Source organism: Paramormyrops kingsleyae, chromosome 6, assembly GCF_048594095.1.
Source record: "Paramormyrops kingsleyae isolate MSU_618 chromosome 6, PKINGS_0.4, whole genome shotgun sequence".
In the NCBI taxonomy this organism is placed as follows: Eukaryota; Metazoa; Chordata; class Actinopteri; order Osteoglossiformes; family Mormyridae; genus Paramormyrops; species Paramormyrops kingsleyae.
This window is the reverse complement of record NC_132802.1, coordinates 11512685-11532718: the sequence shown is the minus strand read 5'-3', so window position 1 is coordinate 11532718 and position 20034 is coordinate 11512685. Positions and strand designations below refer to the sequence as shown.

At 42.0% G+C, this 20034-nt stretch overlaps 2 protein-coding genes across 5 annotated transcripts; both read left to right on the top strand.

The window, feature by feature from the left end:
* Positions 1 to 4616: 4616 nt before the first annotated feature.
* On the top strand, positions 4617 to 10344 carry nemp1 (nuclear envelope integral membrane protein 1). The gene is made up of 9 exons (XM_023834845.1): positions 4617 to 4776; positions 5289 to 5422; positions 5720 to 5939; positions 6014 to 6086; positions 7554 to 7647; positions 7806 to 7920; positions 8110 to 8335; positions 8423 to 8599; positions 8676 to 10344. Exons 1-9 carry the CDS (start codon positions 4665 to 4667, stop codon positions 8881 to 8883), a joined length of 1359 nt encoding a protein of 452 aa, XP_023690613.1. The 5' UTR covers positions 4617 to 4664; the 3' UTR covers positions 8884 to 10344.
* Positions 10345 to 10606: 262 nt separating this feature from the next.
* On the top strand, positions 10607 to 19415 carry LOC111855637 (uncharacterized). Of its 4 annotated transcripts, none has more exons than XM_023834834.2 (7): positions 10607 to 10760; positions 11702 to 13295; positions 13499 to 13605; positions 14340 to 14459; positions 16959 to 17119; positions 17257 to 17359; positions 17481 to 19415. In XM_023834834.2, exons 2-7 carry the CDS (start codon positions 11751 to 11753, stop codon positions 17749 to 17751), a joined length of 2307 nt encoding a protein of 768 aa, XP_023690602.1. In that variant the 5' UTR covers positions 10607 to 10760; positions 11702 to 11750; the 3' UTR covers positions 17752 to 19415. The 4 variants fall into 4 exon arrangements, with proteins under 4 accessions (XP_023690602.1, XP_023690601.1, XP_023690600.1 ...); XM_023834833.2 differs by having other exon boundaries at positions 11699 to 13295; XM_023834832.2 differs by having other exon boundaries at positions 10607 to 10867.
* Positions 19416 to 20034: the final 619 nt, after the last annotated feature.

The window sequence follows — 20034 nt, the reverse complement described above, 5'->3', positions numbered from 1 at the left end:
AAGCTGTGACCTGCACACTCATTTTTCAAAGCACCAAGCCGCTTCTTAAATTCGATAGCAGTAAACATGCAATGTGAAGAAAAAAAGGATCATTTAATGAAAAATAGTAAATAGCAAATCAAACCTATGAAACCCATCCATTTAAACGCGCTAGTATGCGTTTAAATGATTATAGTATTTAAATAAATGTAAAAGACTTAAAAATGATACTCCCAACAGATAAATATTTCTTTAAAAAAAACTGAAATATACTAGCCAACTGTAAGTCTGAGCGCTTGGCAGCGCAAGCCTGCCAATGAGAGGTGCGTGGGCTGCTTCCGATTGCGTTTGATAGATTCGATGCGTGACGCTGTGTCCCACTGATACGGGGATTCCGCTGCTATATAACTCAGAACTTGCCAGATTGCGTTTTAAATCAATTTAAAGGCAGCCCTGCCTTACTATGGATTTGCTGTACTCTGTTAGAGAATCGCTGCAAACCATCAATGAGTCAACATGTTTTTGTTTGTGTTTCAAAGAACCAGACTGAAAATCCCCTCTCTGCTGCTGCGATTCGTCTGCAACATTCCCATCGAGCAAGGCCTTCTTGGACAATTCAGTATGTTTTGACACAACACTGCAGTTCCTCACACAAACACTATGAACGTAACTAAGCTGTAATTAAGTTAGGCTATAATCATCATCATCATCATTCACTTCTTTGTATTGTCCCCCAGGAAAGGGAATCTGCCTTTAAAAATGGAATTTAGTAAAAACAAGTATGAACTGATAATCTAAAGCTACACCTCTTAACTCACGGGTGAGTGCCTTAAAATTTTAATTTCAAGCGTAGGATCTATTTAGTACATCTGAGAATCAAAGACGGTAATGGACATATTACAGAAATTAATGTGTTTGCCATTTCTGTGTTAAATGTTCCATATGACACTTCACTCCCCTGGTTTCCTCTCCCCCTTGGTGATTGACGCACATGTTCCCACCCCCAGATGGGGACTGCTGATCCCCAATCCCTGTATCAGCTCCCGCTCATCTCTCAGCCACCCACTGACAGCAACTATTCCTCAAGGAACCCATTAGCGCGGTATCCGGAAGAAGTAGAAATAGAAAACCACATGTCCGGGAGCGTAGGAGGGATGCAGACAGTAAAAAGACGGTGCTACGACATGCAGGCCTACTCGTGTGTCAAATGATGGGCGTAGGGTGGGCAGTGCAGGGGGCTGCACCATTTTTAAGCAATTGCGTCAAATCCACGGAAAATGTGAAAGGAGTATCAAAGGTATTCCATAGTGATAGCTGTTCACAGCACATGACTGTGCTACTAAGTTTTGATCACTCATATATTAACACACATAGTGTGTGAATGTGTCCTGTGATGGACTGGAACCCAATCCAAGGCGTCCTTTCCCTTGTATCCTGCCCTTCTTTGAATAGGCTCAAGGCTCACCGTGACACTATGCAGGAGAGGTGATTATGGAAAATAAAGCATAGATGGATGACATTAAATATATTGTTACAGATGTTGATGTATCATTGTTCTTGATTTAGCAAACAAAACTGTTGCATTTTGTATTGCATCTTTTCTGGATATTGTTAAACTTTGTTCAACAGAAGCAGTATTTGGAAGGGTGCACTGAGGGAAAAAATTTGACTTGCAGCTTGTATATAAAAATATTATTCTGAGATGGTAGTCCACAATAAACTTGTCCACTATCACAAGTGTTAGTTATCCAAACTTTTACTGTTCTCATTGTTTCAGAAAGCATCACAAATGCCTGTTAGTTAGTAAATTTTATGATGTAAGAGTATTGGCTTTAGAAGATTGGTAAACCTGGGCATGTTGCAAAAGACACGCTGCAGGTTTATTTGAAGATGTAAGAATGGAAGAAATGTGAACTCAGAAGGTAGGCAGATAAATCACATCTGCAACAATATACATATCACACACATTCCACAGACATGAGTAAGTGTATTTAGGACATTATGCAGAAGGACAGCTTTAAACAGTTTAAATTTTTTTGCCAAGTAGGCGGACACAGTTCTTGCTACATTCAGAGATTGAATTGTTCTTGATAGAGGACCTGGTACTCCATATTCCTGCAGCACCTCTCAGAGTATGTGCCTGAGCATGCCATCATTAACTTTTTCCACAAAGCACATCTGAACTGTTAGCATATTCCTACAAACAGGGGAGCTGTAAAGCAGGGGGTGTTAGGATGATTGTAAGGGCCCCCCAAAAATGCAGAAAATAATTAGATGGGTGTGGATTGGGGGCCCAATATAATACTCTTTCATATACTCTATTGGTGCTCCTGCCCACAAAAGTGGATTCCACAGCCAGACTGGAATGAATCCACATTATTCCTCCTGAATCTTAAGTCTGACCACCGGGCTCCTCTCTTGTAGCCTGGCAAGCTGAGAAATGTGATCACCCTATAGTTGGCACATACACTCTGAGGCTGCTTTTTAAAAATGGGGACCTGCAGTCAGGAGATACTTTACCCACCATAAATATCACACCGAAGAAGCACATCAACCACATCATCCCAAAAACATCCAGCGCTTTCAACATCTCTGCGCAGGTTTCATGTAGCCATGCAGGCTTTCCATTACTAATGACTCTGACCGCTATAGCAAGTTCAGCTTAAATCCAAGGACAGATCTAGGGGGGAGGCATGACCCAAGTAAATATGTTGCCACCCCACATCAAAATAATAAAAACAAAATATGCATTAGTTTTTTTCAGTGTGGAGCCATATAATACACATGATGCGTTGTTGCCGCACCCAAAAATAAAGCGGGTCCCTGATTGCTACCCCACTCAAACTTTTCTGTAGGTGCCACTGCAAAGTCATCCACCTGATCTACCAAAAGATTCCAACACTGCCTCCTGGGGGGGGGCATATGCACCACATTGGCGAGTTCCTCTGTTTTTTCAACACACTTGACAACATCACCTCTCCCTTCTAAGGTGTTGAATGATTTGCCAAAGCATGTATTGGGGCCGCCCCACCCTGGGTTGTTCCCTGCCTTATGTCCGTCATCTCCGGTATAGGCTCTGGACCCTCCATGACCCTAAATAGGACCAAGGTTAGAGGATGGATGGATGATTGTTTGGGCTCAACGGATAGTCTCTCTCCATGGCCTATCTACACCTCTCCCATTTAGGGGCATTTGCCTCAGTGACTACCCTGACTTCATCGCACACAGAAGTTTCAGCCAGACATTCCCAGCAGACCTTAACTGTCTATTTGGGTTGTCCTGATCTATCTGACCTTCAAGCAGTAAGTGATTGATTGCTTTACCTCTCTATTAACCCAAGAGTCCAAAATACATGGCCTGAAGTCAGATGTGCAGTGCAGACACAAGCACAAAGTCAATCATTGACCCATAGCACAGTGGGGCCATGTACACTAATTGGTATCCTTGTATTCAAACAAGGTGCTTGTTTTAGGCCATCTGTGGCTTAAATGGAAGTCAGCAATATTTCATCATTTGGGTTTAAATCCAGGAGGGCAGTCTCTCAATAGGGCCACAGAGTCTGCGGGTGGTACTCTTTCATTACAGGTTATTTATTTACCAGATGCTTTTATCCAAAGCCATGTACATTTTTCAAGAAAGCAGAGTCAGACAGTCCCTAGAGCAATTGGGGATTAAGAGTCTCACTCAAGGGCCCAACAATGAAATCACTCTGCTGATCCTGGGATTTGAACAGGCAACCTTCCGATGACAGATACCCATGCTTTGAGCCACACTACCCCGTTTCAGCTACCTCACCCACTTTCTCTAAAAATGCAGGGCACTCCAAACCACTGGTCCGCGCACACACACAAGCAAAGTAGTTTTCCTCTGTGCAACTAACAAGAAAAGACGATTAATCAAAAAAGTGTAATGTGTAAAAACAGGGTGTGCAAATAAGTACAGTACAGTTAAAGCATTAATATTCTTCGTTCTCAAAGCAAGTGTCCATTGCCAAGATCTAACACATCTGGGTGGTGCACTCCCAAATAACACTGCATATGATTCACCTTTTCAGCTGTCATTGCAAAGAAACAAACAAATGTTGAATATAACCTATATAAGTGATAACATTTATTGGTTTAATATAGCTTATTTTGGTTTTATCGTTAGATAAAAGTTTTCCTCACTTAACCAATTAATCAAAATACAATGTAACCTACTTAAATGAAAGATTTTTCAAAATTAAAGGACCTTCGAATTAAAACAGACCTGAGCCAGGGGGCTACTACTAAAAATCACGGGTAACTAACAACTACAAACGATGGGGGGGGGCTCCTACGGACACTAGGCTGAAGATGGATACGCGACTTTCTACCAACATAAATCGTTGAAAAGAGCCAAACCGTGGGATTTATTCTTATTTGGTTGCTAAGAGCCTTTACGTTGAGTTTTAAAATTCTCTCGATTTGCTTTCATTGATACTAGACCTCGTCAATCAATGTAATTGTGTGTATCACTCACCAATAAACTCTCTCGAAGTCGTAGGAAACACCTCGATGATTGGATAAACCGCAAAGTGTGCTCGCAGTTGGCTCGCTCCTCACGAACGTCAACAAAAATAGACGATCGGATTGGCCACGGCATCAGCGTGCCTCTCTGAGTCGCTACGTGAGGAGACGCAGCAGGTTTCTGTGCACATAACTGTCATGGCGGGATACATGAAGTGTAGATTGGAATTTTACAGCAGCTGCGGAAGCATAACAGCAGTTTTGTTATGTTTTATTTTTTATTTCATTACAATAATAGACCATACATCAGGTAAGAAATTTGTGTAGTATCTTTTTGTGCTTGCAATGAATGCCACTTATTTGTTAACTTACTTAATCAGAAATACAATTTCAAATTTGTGTTAACTCGCGTCTAGGTAAGTAGTTTGATGTCTCAAAGTATGGGTTCTCTCCGAAATTTCGAGATAAAAGTGCTCGTCGTTTATTTATATTTTATTTGAACGATAATTAGCTGAAGAGCTATATACGTCTAGCTGATTACAACGGATAGATGTGTATGCACTAGAATATTGCCAGCATAGTTGTTCTGGCTAACTTTAATTGAATAAACATACAACTTGTAGTTTTATATTTTTAAATAACTAATTTACCAGGGAGCATTCACAAGAAGTATTCGACATATTTAAACCCAAGCTATCGTAATTTTTTATAGCGATAGCCATATTACCCTGTAGTTATTTTCGGTTTCCTCTGTGGGCGACATTTGGTAAACATTTGGTCGGGCGCGTCGGTTGTTTATTATTTATTTTTTGTTCTTCCCAGCCCTTACAGGTAATAAGCTGTTAATAAAAAACATAAGTGATGGGGAAGAATTGAAGGAACTCAAGAACCAGCAATATTTTTGTTATCAGAACTATAAGGTGCCCGGGTGGAGAGAGACATGGACAAGAATTCAGGTATGATAAGTTAAAGGTTTATCCTGCAAGCAGGATGGTTGTAATCAAGGCTGTAAATTATGCTTGCCCACCTGCCTGAGTAATTTAAAGGAAAGGTATGTACAAATAACTGAACACTAGCCTTTTGGCAGTTATTTTTTATTGAACCAGTCCAAATCGCTAGTAGCAAAAAAAGTTTCACTCCTGGATGTAATGAATAATTTGCATCATTAGATTGTAGAGACCTTACCAGCAAACATTCTACTGTGATGAGTATATTTAACAGTAGTCTGTAATGTCCCTGGACCCCGGTCACAGATCCGAGTGTGCAGTTCCAAGCAGTTCAAGTTGATGGTGGTTCAGGATGAGGAGGAGCTACAGGAACTGGAGTACCTCAGCATTTGGAATTTGATGCAGCTTTTATTACGAGAGCGCTCCAATGAAACCACCATCGACATCAGCCTCTTCCGTGCCAAGACCTGCTTCCGGGTTGACCCAGTTGACCATGAAAATCTGTACACCGTTAAGGTCATGCGAAGTAAGTGGCATTTTGACTCCTGCTTTTTGTGTTTTATTTGCTGGATCCCAAGTTAACCACATTCTCTTTCGTAGGGTTTGACATTTACCTGTTCTCTGTATTTCTGGCTGGATTACTGTTGTTCATCTTTGCAGACATGCTTAGCAGGTAACACCATATTAACCAAGCATTTAATGAAATATTTATTGATTATTTTAATGTATTAATTGTTGTATGTTAATGACATCCAGGATATTTGGTTGAAAAATTGGTTATCTTGGGTGGACTGGTGGCCCAGTGGTTGGCATTGTTGCGTCACTCTCCTGGGACTGGCGTTCAGGTCTCCACCACCATGGCTCCATGTGTGTTTGCATGTTCTTCCCATGTTGTGGGATGTGCTCTGGGTCCCCCACCATAGTCCAAAAACATGCTAAGGTGAATTGGAGTTATCAGATTCCCCACAGGTGTGAATGTGTGTGTGTGTGTGTGAGTGTGCAGTGCCATGGGTTAACTCCCCATCCTGGGTTGTTCCCAGCCTGTTTCTGTAGCTTCCAGGATAGGCTCCAAACCTACGTGACCCTGAATAGCATAAGCGGGTACTAAGGATGGATGGAACTGCTTATCCTGCCCTGGTTATATTGTCACAATTTTAAGACTCAGTGATGATAGAACTGAATCTGATTGTGAAATTCATGTCTGTGCTGGAAGTTGTCCGTGAGGGTGAACATGCAGGGCAGTACCTGTCTCGGCAGGTTATGTCTCTGGGTCTATGGCACATCGGGGCCATGTACACTAATGAGTATCCTTGTATTCAAACATGATGCTTGTTTTAGGCAATGTGGCTTGGATAGAAGTTAATAACATTAATCCCAAACCCTTAAAACACCTAATCCCAAATACTGACCAAGGGGAAAGGGAGAAACAACTAACCTTCTATTCTGACCCCCAGGTCCACTATCAGTTATCATTATTTTGCATAAGGCTCATATACTGTCCATAGTTTCAAGATAATTTTTCTTTTTCTTACTTTACAACAAATACCTAGATGTTTAACATTATTTTTACACTGTGTATGTCCAGCTCTGGAAAAAATTAAGAGACCACTGCATTTTTTTATAATCTGCATTTTTAAATCCCGGTTTAATGCTGGTTCTGCTGACAGAAAGGTATAGAGCAGCAGGTTGCTTTGAGGCTCAATTTCAGCAGTACAAATAGCAGCACACAAGAACAAGGTGAAGCAGGAGACACTGGCAATAACCAAAAGCCAGCCAGGTAGAGGGCAGAAGCAACTTTCTAATGCCAGAGATGACTGTCAACTTATCTGGCAGTGCCTCATAAATCGCAGGATGACCTCAAGTGACCTTGAAAAAGAATTCATAACAGACTCCTAGAAGCAGGACTGAAGACCCATAAAGCAAGGAAGAAGCCCTTCATCAAAGAGAAGCAGGGAAGAGCCAGGTTGTAGCTTGCAAAAAAATAAATTATTCACAGATGCACATTTATAGATTGAGAAATGAGTGAAACTGAACATTTTTCTGTAACCTAATTTTTTTTCCAGAGCTGTATGTATGCAGATTGTCATTCATGTCAGTGACCGGTCAATCGCATAAGCATTTTGTGTGATTTCTCCCGCAGGAGTCAGGTGTTCTACTATTCGGCAGGAATGACCACAGGCATGGTTGCCTCCCTCATCATCCTCATCTTCATCATGGCTCGCCTGCTGCCTAAGGTTTGTAGTCAAATGAATTGCCACATAACCAGTTTAGCTTTATGGGTTCGTTAGCTCTGTGTTCATTTAATAATTTAGTCCTTGGTGTATTTGATATAAAAAGTCCTGCAGAACACTGACTTATTTTGATGTTATGTTTCTTTTCCCCTGTTTTTCAGCGAAGCCCCTTTTACGTGTTGATAGTGGGAGGTTGGTCCTTTTCTGTCTACCTGATCCAGCTGGTGTTCCGGAACCTCCAGCTCATCCTTAAAGAGCACTGGCACTTAGCCTTAGGTAGGGCTACGTACTGAAGTTACCAGACACGTCTCCTTTGTAAGCTTCCTTTCCACAAGGTCAGTCGTCAGAGAAATGAGAGAAAAATCCTAACATGGTTAAAAATGAAAAAATGCACATCTTATGGGGGGGGGGTGGGGGGGGTGGTTTGTTGCAGTCTTTTCTGTGATTGTGGTGTTTTTACTGCAGGTTACACCGCAGTGGTGGGATTCGTCAGCTTTGCTGTGTGCTACCGCTATGGCCCCCTAGTGGAGCAGCGCAGTATTAATATCCTGTCCTGGGTGCTGCAGCTGTTTGGCTTGCTGCTGGTTTATGCTGGGATCCAGGTGCAGCAAGTAGCACTTGCCATTATTATCGCTGCTTTCTGTTCCAAACACCTAGAGCACCCTGTTCGGTTAGGGTTCATTGTGTACAGGTAAGTGTGTATGTCATCAGCTCTAATTTAAGCTATTATTTTTCTTTTGTGCTGCAAGTTCACCTCCTGCTGTTATATTTTCGACAGCAAGCTGAAGCCCAGCTGGCCCCGGAAGCTGGAGCCCCGTCGCCTTCTAACTGAAGAAGAGTACCAGAAGCAGGCGGAGGTGGAGACACAGTACGCCTTGGCAGAACTTAGGGAATTCTGCAGTAGTCCTGAATTCAACACCTGGAAGACTGTGTCTAGACTCCAGTCCCCTAAGAGGTAAATGGAGAGTCATGGGTGAGGCAGCATGACCAGCCACAAGTTCTGATACTGATGTGCTGATCATCTCACGCAGGTTTGCAGACTTCATTGAGGGCTCCCCTCATCTGATGCCGAATGAAGTGTCTATCCATGCCCAGGAGTATGGTCTTGGAGGGTCCTTCTTTGAGGAAGAGCTTTTTGCTACAGATGAGGATGAAGAGGATGAGGATGAGGAGCATGACCAAATGAGAAAGATTGAAGGAATGCAGAAAGACTACCTCAGGAACCACAGAGGTGTGTAAGGGAGGCCAGCTGGAGAGGGACCTGGGGCGGGGCCAGAACAATTTCGGAAGATGCTGGAACATCAGAAACCAACAAGCCCTCAATGTCTCCATAGTGCTGCAAACATCTGGCAACGTGTCTGTGAAGTCTCATGGTGGCTATCAAACTTTCTATTCTGAAGTTTTTGTATAATATGGTTGGTTCAACTCAGGACAGGAGATGTCTAAATCTATCCCAGAACCTGCAATATTATTGTTTTATTTTTATATTGACGGTACTTTGTTTTAGATGGTCTGGTAGTCCACAGAACCAGTGATCTAAGCCCATCTTTTTAAACCCAGTCCCCAGGGACCGCCAGACAGTCCATATTTTTGCCTTCAGTGATCTTGATTGCTTGGTTCAGGTGTTTTGGGAGCTGGGAGGGAGCCAAAATGTGGATTATCTGGAGGTCCCAGAAGACTGGGTTTGAGAAACACTGTTCAAAGTCAAGCATAGAAGCCAACTAGGACCATTCAGTGTTTTTGTAGTAGGTCCAGCTTCAGATCTTGTCCCCTCTAAAAGCTTCCCAGTTCAGACTAGGTGGAGTTCTGTCAAGATCGTTACCAAAACATATTTGTTTAGAAATTGTTGGTGACTTACTGATCCAAATTGGTGCCATACCTTTTAAATCGCATCCATAAGCAGTTAGGTCTTAAGTGTTTGTGCATGTTAGTTTTTCTCCTTTATATATTTTTGTGTATCATAATATTGTCATTTTGTAAAGGTTTGTTTTTTGTGGAGGTAAATTTCCCAAATGAATGCTTAAAAGCTTTGCCCTTCGTTTCATTTTTGCTTAACTTATTGTGCTTTATGGTTCAGTAAGTCACCATGGCATTTGAGAAACTGGTAAAATTTGTATATGCATACTAATAGGATCATGGCATATGATCTAACGTTTCTGAGAGACATAAATGAGTGCAATTCATTTTTGCAGAATATATGATCCTATTGGATTGTCTCCCTCAAACATGCATATATATATATATGAAGCTTAAAAGAACTTTAAGGAAAACAAAACACCTTGCAACATTCCCTGTATTTTAAAAGGTCAGGTTCATGATTGTTGTCTTTAAATTTTGTGGACATTTCTGTTTTAAAATCCGATCTGTATTGCACTGTCACTTATAATTAGAAGTTTACCATGTGAAAGTGAACTGAAATTCCAACTCCTTGTTTTGACACAATATTTAAGTTACTGTAATGCATTACTGATTTTAGGACTTTTTTTTTTATTTTAAATTTGTCGACAAATATTTTGTTGTTTTGTTATTATTGTTAATTCATTGGCCTTTCTCTCCTGTATATATAAGTTTCTGTCACGGTTGTATTTCTAAATTTTGTTTCAACTGTGAAACACAATTCTAATTTCACTCTTGTTTTTTTGTGTGTTTACCTACCTGATGTGGATGGGGACGAGTAAAAATAAATATATTTAAAATATGTTCTGGAATCTACACTGTATTTTTTCACTGTAAAGTATAACTAAAATGTATGAAGCAGAATGGAACAATTGCAGTGCAAGTTGTGTGAAAGATATGAAACGCGCATTTCTGCATCAGTTAAGGCGTGATTATAATAACAAGCATTGTGCAGGCATTCAGCATGTAAATACTGAAAACTGCCGCTACGCCAAACGCATTAGCGACGCCCCCAGAGACCTTACCTCATCCTGCCGGATTCCCTGCGCCTTATGGCCGGCCTCAGCTTACCCACTTCCGCCCCTCACTGCCAGGGAACCGGCCGGGGGGCGCTGCGCTGCGCTGCTTACCGGGAAGTGAACAAAAACAAGCGAGGAGCAGCGATCGCTACCGGGAGCAGGACACGGAGGGGCAGAACCGCGAGCTTATGATGGACCATGGTGACAAAACTCATGCACTCCATAATATAAGCCTGACGCTTGGTTGTCTTGACAATAATAATAATAAAGCCCGCTTGCTGACCCGGACGTCAAGAAACGCTGCATAGGTAACTGAAAAGCAGCTAGCTGCAGCAGCTCTAGGCTGCAGATATTTATAACCTTAATCTCTAGACAACTGCCACAAATGTTCCGATAGTAGATCAGCTGGCAGGGTCTTTTCTTAGGTAGCTTTATGAATTGTACCAACGTGCAGCTGCGTTTTGGATACATTAAAACAAGGGTGGCTATTCTCGATAATTCAGCTCGCATCCGCCCTACGTAGCGATGAAGCGGGATGGACTGACAGGTCTTTTCCAGAGTACAGTTTGCATGGTGGTCTTTCTCTCCTTGAAGTAGGCTGTAGCCTGGCAGATGATCGCCGCTCACCCCGATGCACCGGCGGCCCGATCATTACGCTATGCGAGTGGAAAACACTGCATTTTGCATAAATGTTAATCAGATGTACGCAAGCAGACGGATTCATTTCAGACAACACAAATAAGTAATAATTTGATTAATGTAAAAGTTTTACTCTACTGTTTACGGCGGTGATATAAATGAATTTACCGTGACTTGTTTATCTTAGTTCTACATGGTCATGTCGCTGAATGCATTGTTAAATGCTAACGTTGCCTGATAGCAGCTTATTATTTTAATATTTGGCGTATTGCCGAAGACGGTTACATTCGCAGTTGTACAGTTTAATTATCATGGCATTTCATGAGCGCTTAACTTAGGTTAGTAGTAATGTACATTTTCCAGTAAACTAATTCTGTGTAAACTTTTGTGAGAAAGCCAAGGTATTTGCTTGTCCTCGTTAACGGAGCGATGTGTGTAATGAACTGCTCATTGCTTCTTAAAGGCACGGCTTTTTTGTTTCTCTGCCCTCTCTATTTCAGCAGGTTTGGGCAATTCGGTGGGACATGAGGGCACTGGAAGGAGAGGCATGGGATGGAAGTGCCTTGCGGTGTGGGCGTGAATGCACAGGAGATGGAAAATGGATTCAGGAGGGCAGGTGGTGGTGACAGCAGACAAGGAGAAAGCTTATACCAGGAGTATCACTGTAAACCTGATGCATCCTCTCACTTAAGGACAGTTGAAGGTTTCATGGGCCAAGATGGACTGTCGGTGCCCCCTGTGAAGAAAGTGAAGACATGCAGCAGACCAAGGGAGTACTGGCAGGACCAGAAGATGATTGAAGGGCAGGTGGAGATTAAGATGAATTTTGAGCCTATGTTGGCTGAGTTGTTAGATGTTAAGCTAGGGGAGATGTTTGAACAGACCAAGTCAGATTTTGACATCCCTTTGTCCTCGTCCTCATCCCATCTGGTCAATGGAGTCATACATGGTGATTGTGGGAGGGGATGCTGGCACCATGATTCAGGGGAAGAAAGACCAGACAGTCTTGACCTTAGTTCCTCTTCCATGGAGACTTGTCCGCAAGATGGAGGAAGCACGTTGGGGTTTGGAAAACCAGAGGAGGACGAGATGGCCTCAAGAGAAGAGGAGAGTGATAGATTTTTTGGACTTGGTGACTGGGGGAAATCGGGCCAAGGTGCAGGTGAGGGGGAGGAGGACCAGAAGGGTGAAGGAAACAATGGTGGCGGTTCAAGGACATGCAAGGATCCAGGGGCGCAGCGATTTGGGGACAGAAAAAGAGTCCGGGCCCGTGGTGGCAAGACGGCCATATCGGGAGAGCGGGACCTGAGTCATCAGCAGCACTCATTCTCATTTTCCAAACCAGCGCCTTCTGGAGGGCGACACCGGCAAGCCAGGAGACGGACCAGCCACCACCACCACCACAGCAGATCTGATGGCTCTGCTCTGTCCCGTCTCTCCCAGAGCTGCCGAAAGCTGCTGTCTGAGTCCCTGTGCCCATGGTGCCTGTCTTATGTGTGCATGGTGGTGGATCTCATCGTTTTAGTGGCCCACCACTGTGGCGAAGTGGTGGAAGGTGTCGGGGTTGCGCTCTACCTTTCGGTTGGCCGGCTGCTCTGCAAGGCTGCAGACCTGTCCGCCGTGAAGGCGGAGGCCAGTCATTTGCTGCATAGGTTGACCTCCGCTGGAGTGGCTTTAGCAACCTGGAGTACAAAGATGGCAGCACATGGCTACGGGGCATGGCTTTTCTGTCTCAGGGTTCTGTACATTGCCTTGCTCCTGGGCACTGGGTGGGTGAGAGGCTTCCTGGGCAAGGTAGCTGCGGAGAGGAGCTGCCGGTGGTGGGATTCACTTCGGCGCTCAAGAGCTTGGGCATGGATGGTGAAGATGTGGGGCAAAGCCCAGACAGCTATGGGGAGGACTGGCCTTCCAGAACCACCCTTTATTCCCAAGCCTCCCAATGACTCAGGGAGAAGTTACCCTGAACATGAACTGGAGCGCCTGCTTGCATTAGCAGAGGTTCCCGAAGAGGAGCTGGATCCATTTGTCGTACTGGGAGTAGAAGCTGACGCCACAGATCCTGAACTGAAGAGAGCCTACAGGCAACTGGCTGTTCTCGTAAGTTACTTTGTAAATATAAACACAGTGTTTGTTTCCATTTTAATGACATTGCAATGTACAGCAGGAACACTAGGTGGCAGTAAAGTATTGCTAATATATGGTACACTGCAAATCTGGAGCGCTTTAGTAACGCAATGTGACCTACTAAGCGTTTGACTGCCCTAAAACTTCTCTATCATATTTGTATTTCAACGATCTAGGTTCATCCAGACAAGAACAAGCACCCGTCTGCTGGAGAGGCCTTTAAGGTCTTGAGAGCAGCCTGGGATATTGTTAGCTGCCCAGAAATGCGCAGGGAGTACCAAATGTGAGTAACAAAACAATTCCTAAGTTAAAAAAAAAAAAGTTTTCTTAGACGATAGGATTCAGGCTGTGAAACGCATAAATCTAATATATGCAAGAAATTTAGTTTGAATATATCATATACTTACTGGTTAATGGACCCCATAAGATTTTGTTATATTTAATTAGAACCATACAGGATATTAATGTATGTTGACCTTGGATTAAGCCTTTAAGTATTAATGTAACCATATCATACTGATGCATAATTATTTTGTAGCAAGAATAAGAAATTGATTTGTTTATAGTGATCTTTTTAAAAGGAAGAACTTGGGCATTGTAAGATAAGCACTTGAAATTCATCAAACACAGTTTATGTTATTTGTTGTATTCATTTGGTTTATGAAGTGCAGACTTAGCCATGAACAAGGACATTTAAAATGAGCGCCAGTATGTCACGGAGGTCCCCCTAGACTGATTTACCAAAGTGTTGTCTTCTTACATAAATTGAATACTGTTTAATGTAGCCCAAGTAACTCATTTTTTTTGAGATTACCAAGTTATGAGGAAAATATTTATAAAAGAATAAAACAATGATTTTTTTGTTGTTGGGTTTCAACACAATTCCATGCAATGCAGTATAACAACACCAGGGGCAGTAAAGGCCGTTTTATGGCGCGCATAGTATGGTTTTTATGTTTAATATATGGTAGTTTGATTTATTATTTACAGCCTCTGTCCTGTTGTCTTGTCCCTCAGGAAGCGCATGGCAGAGACTGAGCTGTCTAAGTCCATGAACGAATTTCTCACCAAGCTGCAGGATGATCTAAAGGAGGCCATGAACTCCATGATGTGCACCAGATGCAATGGCAAACACAGGTGTGTTCGGGCAGCGTAGCCTCAGACTGATGGAGAGCCCTTGGTTTTGCATCATTAATTGTCTTTGGGCGGCAGTTAGGGATGGGTATCGACACCGATACTGCTTATCAATGCCGATACTTATCGATACTCTTATCAGTACTACTCTCCATAATGTGGTGCAAAAAATAGACATGACACGAGGTGAAGAGATTTAACAGTTATTTTAGCATAACTTTATTGCTAAAATAAGTTAGTTTCCTGTATTCCTGTAGTTATGCTGTACTATCCTGTTAGTGCCAGATGGAGAAGGTTGAATTTCAGACTGTATTTCAAACCACTGAAATATTGGCAGCGTATTTGTAAAGCGAAAACAAAAGGACAGAATATTACCTCTTGAATTATGAAGATGGCATTAAAACACATTGAATGTTTCCAACTGAATTTGTTTTCTTGAAACTTATATTGAAGCGAAAGTAAATGTGCTGAATTCAGGTGACTTAATTTTAAAAATGAACTTCATAAACTGTTTATTTTGGAACTGAATACTTTTGCATTGATTATTTTACCAATGAAATTACAACTGAAATATTTTCAGTTGAAATATTCTGTTTAAAAGTACATTCACATTAAATTGCAACCCTCAAATATTCAAACTTTTTGAATGCAAATTTCATTTATTCAGTTAGTGTAGTTCAACGTGCATTTTTGCATCATTTACTAAAGTGAGCTCACACTTTTGAATGCTTTACCCTATCTGCCATGATGACTGGAGAGGACAGTATAAAAATACGCACCTGATGATCACATGACGTCTGCAGCGTCGTCGTCATTAGGGGACAGTTTAGAATTTAAAAACGCTGCTATGTTAGGGTGCTTTTCCACTGCAACAGGTACGATACTTCTAGTACGGTACTTTCGGCACTTTCCCTTTTCCATTGACTCCCATTGACCAGTCATGTTCCAGTACCGAAAGTGCCAAACTGGGTTGCTTTTTTGGTACTTCAGTACTTTAGGATGGGACTTGAAATGCTTTCTTTGTCGTTTTGGTTATGCAAATAGCCTGCCACTGAAATAAGACATAACCACAGTCTTGGAAAAAGTTGCAAACTCAGAGAATAAGGATAAACAAAGTAAAAAATATATAAAAGTAACAATAATGGATACATGGACAAATGAAAAACCAATGATTTAGTTGGAAGAACAGATACAAGAAGATCAGGATTTCAGGGACAAGAAATAAAGTATTTTGTATAATATACTAGGATGGCACGGTATTATTTTGTTATAATAATTATTGGGGTATTTATAAAGCAAAAAGAAGTTCAACATACATTTCTCACAAACCCGTCCAGGAGTGAGTTAAACAGCAAGAATGAAATTGATTATGATTGTCTCAGAGAACGCATGCAAAAGCAGTTAAACTTCAGTCTGATTTCAAAACCTTTATTAGATAATCTGTAAAAAGGAATAATAAATAAAATTGCAAAGCTAGCTAAGTTTTTTTTTCCTGTGACAAAATAGAAATGTTTTAACGAAACAAACTCCCTTTGCTATAATGTCAGTACAGAATTGAAAGTAAGAAAAGGCCTGATCTTAATCTAGCTGACTAGCGATGTAAGAATTGCATGTGCATAACATGTGATGTTGGTATTGATATTGTACACCATGCAACTGTTTAATATACTATAGCCTTTTTTTGTATTCAGTACAAAATACCCTGCCCTGTGTTGTGATGTTATTCAGTGCTGGTACCAGTTTTTACACCAGTGGAAAACATTCTTTAAGTACCAAAAGTACGGTACTTGATGCGGTGGAAAAGTACCTTTAGAATGAATTAACGGCAGAAGCACTGATAGTGGCACCATTTGTCCAGGAGCTTATCGATAGTATCAGAATCGGCCAGTCCCGAACCAGTACCAATTCAGTACCGGTTCTCGATACCCATCCATAGTGGCGGTGCCAGTTCCTGACCAGCCTGGTAAAATGATTCGCGAGTGGGAGCTCTAAGCAGCACGCTGGGAGATCAGCAGATGTATATTCTAATACATGCGTCTTAGAAACACCCAAAGGAGTAACAAAAGAATGATTAAATGATTTGCTAATCTGCAAATGTACATATTTAGACATTTCTTGGTTTGTTTCTTCTTGTCCTGTCTGTGACACACTGTGCTTTCCTGGGAATTTTAAATGTATATTATGTGTACACAAATATATTTACATCTAAATCTAGATAATATATATCAATTCTATCAATTAAAAGGCATCACAACTAGTCATAACAGAATGTAGATCTGTGTAAGCGATCATTAGTAAATATTTCTGTTTTTTTGTGTGAAGGCGGTATATGCAAGATTATCGTGTCTTGATCTGACCGCTCTGAGTATCCTTTACAGTTTTTTAGACCCTCTGTTTCACTGCTGTGTATGGGCAGATTCCATTGAGTCATGTAAGAATTATCATTTTGAACAGGGGGATCTTTTTGTATGTGTATGCGTGTGCCTGTGTGCGATTGCGCAGGAGGTTCGAAATGGAGAGGGATCCCAGCCAGGCCAGGTTCTGCGCCGAGTGCAACAAGCATCACGGCGTAGAAGATGGTGACCTCTGGGCCGAGTCCAGCATGCTGGGATTGCGTATAACCTACTTCGCCTTCATAGACGGGAAGGTGTACGACATCACGGGTAATGCTCAAGCCGTCTGCGGGCTTCTGCTCAGCCGCAGCAGAGAATGAATGAGACCTAATGCTCATTTGCGCCACATGCGTCTCTTCTGGTCTGACATAAAACGTTTAAGATGGAGTCTCCCCCCTTCTCTTTAGAGTGGGCCGGTTGCCAGCGGATTGGAATTTCTCCCGATACTCATCGCGTGCCCTACCACATCTCCTTCAGCTCGAAGCACGCCACTGGCGCTACGCAGCAGAAGTAACGTTACATTTCGGCCTCCGGCTGATTTGCACAACTGCTGGTTTTATCCGTGCTGTGTTTTGTGGCGTGATAGAACTATTGCCATTATACCTCTGAAAGTGATTCTGATCTTCTCCAGGGCTTCTTCTGAGCCGCCTCCTGGACCAAGCTCTCCCGCCGACCTTTGGGACGTCTTCAGTCGCATTTTCCAGGGAACAGTTCCTAATGGCACTGCAGCCGGTGGAGGCTTTTATCCCCCCTCGCCCTCGTCCTACCAGCCCAATGGTTCAAACACCTCTTTTCCGACCTCTGCATCACAAACGGGACCCTTTGGCCCAGGGGGGCCCAAGGCTGAGGGTCCCAAGCCTTCCCGCAGGAGAAAGAAAGTACGCAGGCCATTCCAGCGCTGAGCAGAGTTTAACAACTGATGTTTTATGTCTTAGGAGCCTCTGCATTTGCCCTCCACACCTCTAGACATTTATGAGAAGGTTCGTGGACAAGGCTACTGACTCTTAAATGGAGGGGAAGGGATAGTTTGTTCCATTTTTGTTTCTTTGCATTTTTTGTTGTGAAATGGAAATGTAGCCATATGATCCTAAAGCTCAAAGGCGCAGTTGGAGGCAAGGAGCCTTTGATGCTCAGAACCATAACTTCACATTCAGAGAATGGCCGAGGGTGATCTCAGACAGGACCTAGCAAATGAGCTGTCATGAATTCCACTGATTGAAGGCCACCTGCTTCATGTAAATATGGACTGGGGGCTCCGGACCACCTGCGCTGTTTGTGGGCTGGTCAAGATGTGTTACGGAGGGATGCTTCAGAAGGTTTCACTAAATAGCACCTCTGTTGCTTCCTTCGTTGTCAAATCTGACTCATGGTCCACCATGTCTGCTTCCCTATTGATTGAGATATAGCAAATCGTTAAATGGCAATGAGGACGTGTGATAACAATTGCACTTATGTTTCGTTCAGTTCTCATATTTTGAAGTTTAAATGTGTTCAATGAAAGCAATCTTGAGTATAACCACCTTGCCTTTTTGCGCTGTAAAAATGTAGGAGAAACTTCAGAAGAAGATTCATCGACATGGGGGAAATTCAAAGATCTGGACGCTAACGTCTGACTTGAAGCAATATGCGTTTTGTAAAATTGTTTGTGTTGTTTTTAGTGCAGAAATATGTGATAAATAACTGATCCTGCGCATTTCCTAGGATGTTCTGTGTGTCAGTGTAGAGGGTATGTATTGATGAAATTCATGGAATACGTATGGAGTAAATACAAATTCTTAAATATTTTAACTAAAGCAGTTGTCCTATTTGTACTGAATGTTTTTGATGAAGTTTTAACTGATTTATTTTAAGGCAAAGACTGCACCTCCTTAGACTGAAACGATCTCTCTCTCGCTCAAGGTTACTTTGGATGAGTCTAACTCACTCCTGTCCCAATGTTTTTATTGGGAATATTGTGATTCTGTGGTGATTCAAGAGAATTACTCTGACTATAGATTTCCCGCACCCTATCGCTCCAACTGATGATTCCAGGTAGGGGTTTGAGATCAGTAGCTAGTTTTAGGCAATTTTGACAGGACATTGGTTTTACTGTCGGCTCCATATGACTTCTTGAAGTCTGTTCACTGCAGTGTGTTTCAGTCTGTTTTTATCATTTTTATCAATCAACCCATGCCCTCCCACAACTGCTATAAAGTGAATTATACATTTAATTCTGAGTTCATGAGTTTCAGTCCTGGGTGTGGAAGACTGACAGATAACAATAGTTTCAATGCTGCTGTTCCCTTAAATGGGTTAGATCAGCTGTTTAAAATAAGTGGATTTATACAAGTAGGGTCCAGATTTGTTCTTTTAGTAACTTAATTCATAGATAAGTCGATTGATAGACTATTCCCATCTCTGATGGCTTGCAATATTTAATGTAGTGATTTCTGTGTTTTCAGTGGAGGAGAGTAGTTTATTTTTCAGCAATATGGGACCACCTCCCTTGTTTATATGTTTGGTGATTTTTATTTTTGGAGAAAATTAAATGGTTGATCTGAAGTAATCGCAAAGGAAAAGACCAACCCATATATAAAAAAACACTGGAAACATTTGACAGTTGTTGGTGTCTGAAAAAATATATTATTTAGAAAAATAATATGAAACCTTTAACACGAGATTTTATGAAGTTTTTGTTTTAATAGTATCTTTGCCACAGTTGGCAGTCTGGAATGTATTGGTGCTGAGGGGGGCTGCGTTTTTTACTTTTGTGAACTTTGGCTGCTAGACGAATCGCAAAAAGAACAAATTCTCAACAGTTTGTTTTACTTGTTAAACTTATCACGACACTGAAGACCGTGAGCAACACCTCTTACTTGACCTCAATCCACCTTTCCATTACTGTGCTAAAAATGTCTGCTTTTTATGAACTTATACATTAATCGATGGATTGAAGCAGCAATTGAAGCAGGAAATGCACCAACTCATCAAGTTTCATTACGACTGATCACCAAACAACTACTGGTGACTCATCAGAACCCAGTTGACTTCCATAATTAATTCAAATTCTGTGGTCAGGTGACCTTTAGTCTAAAGGTGTAGTTCCAGGGAGCCACAAATCATGACACAGGAAACCACAAAAGGGCATCTTTCTACCCGCAGGTCTGGCACGTGTCAGAGAGATCCGTGCTCACCCTGTACCCAGG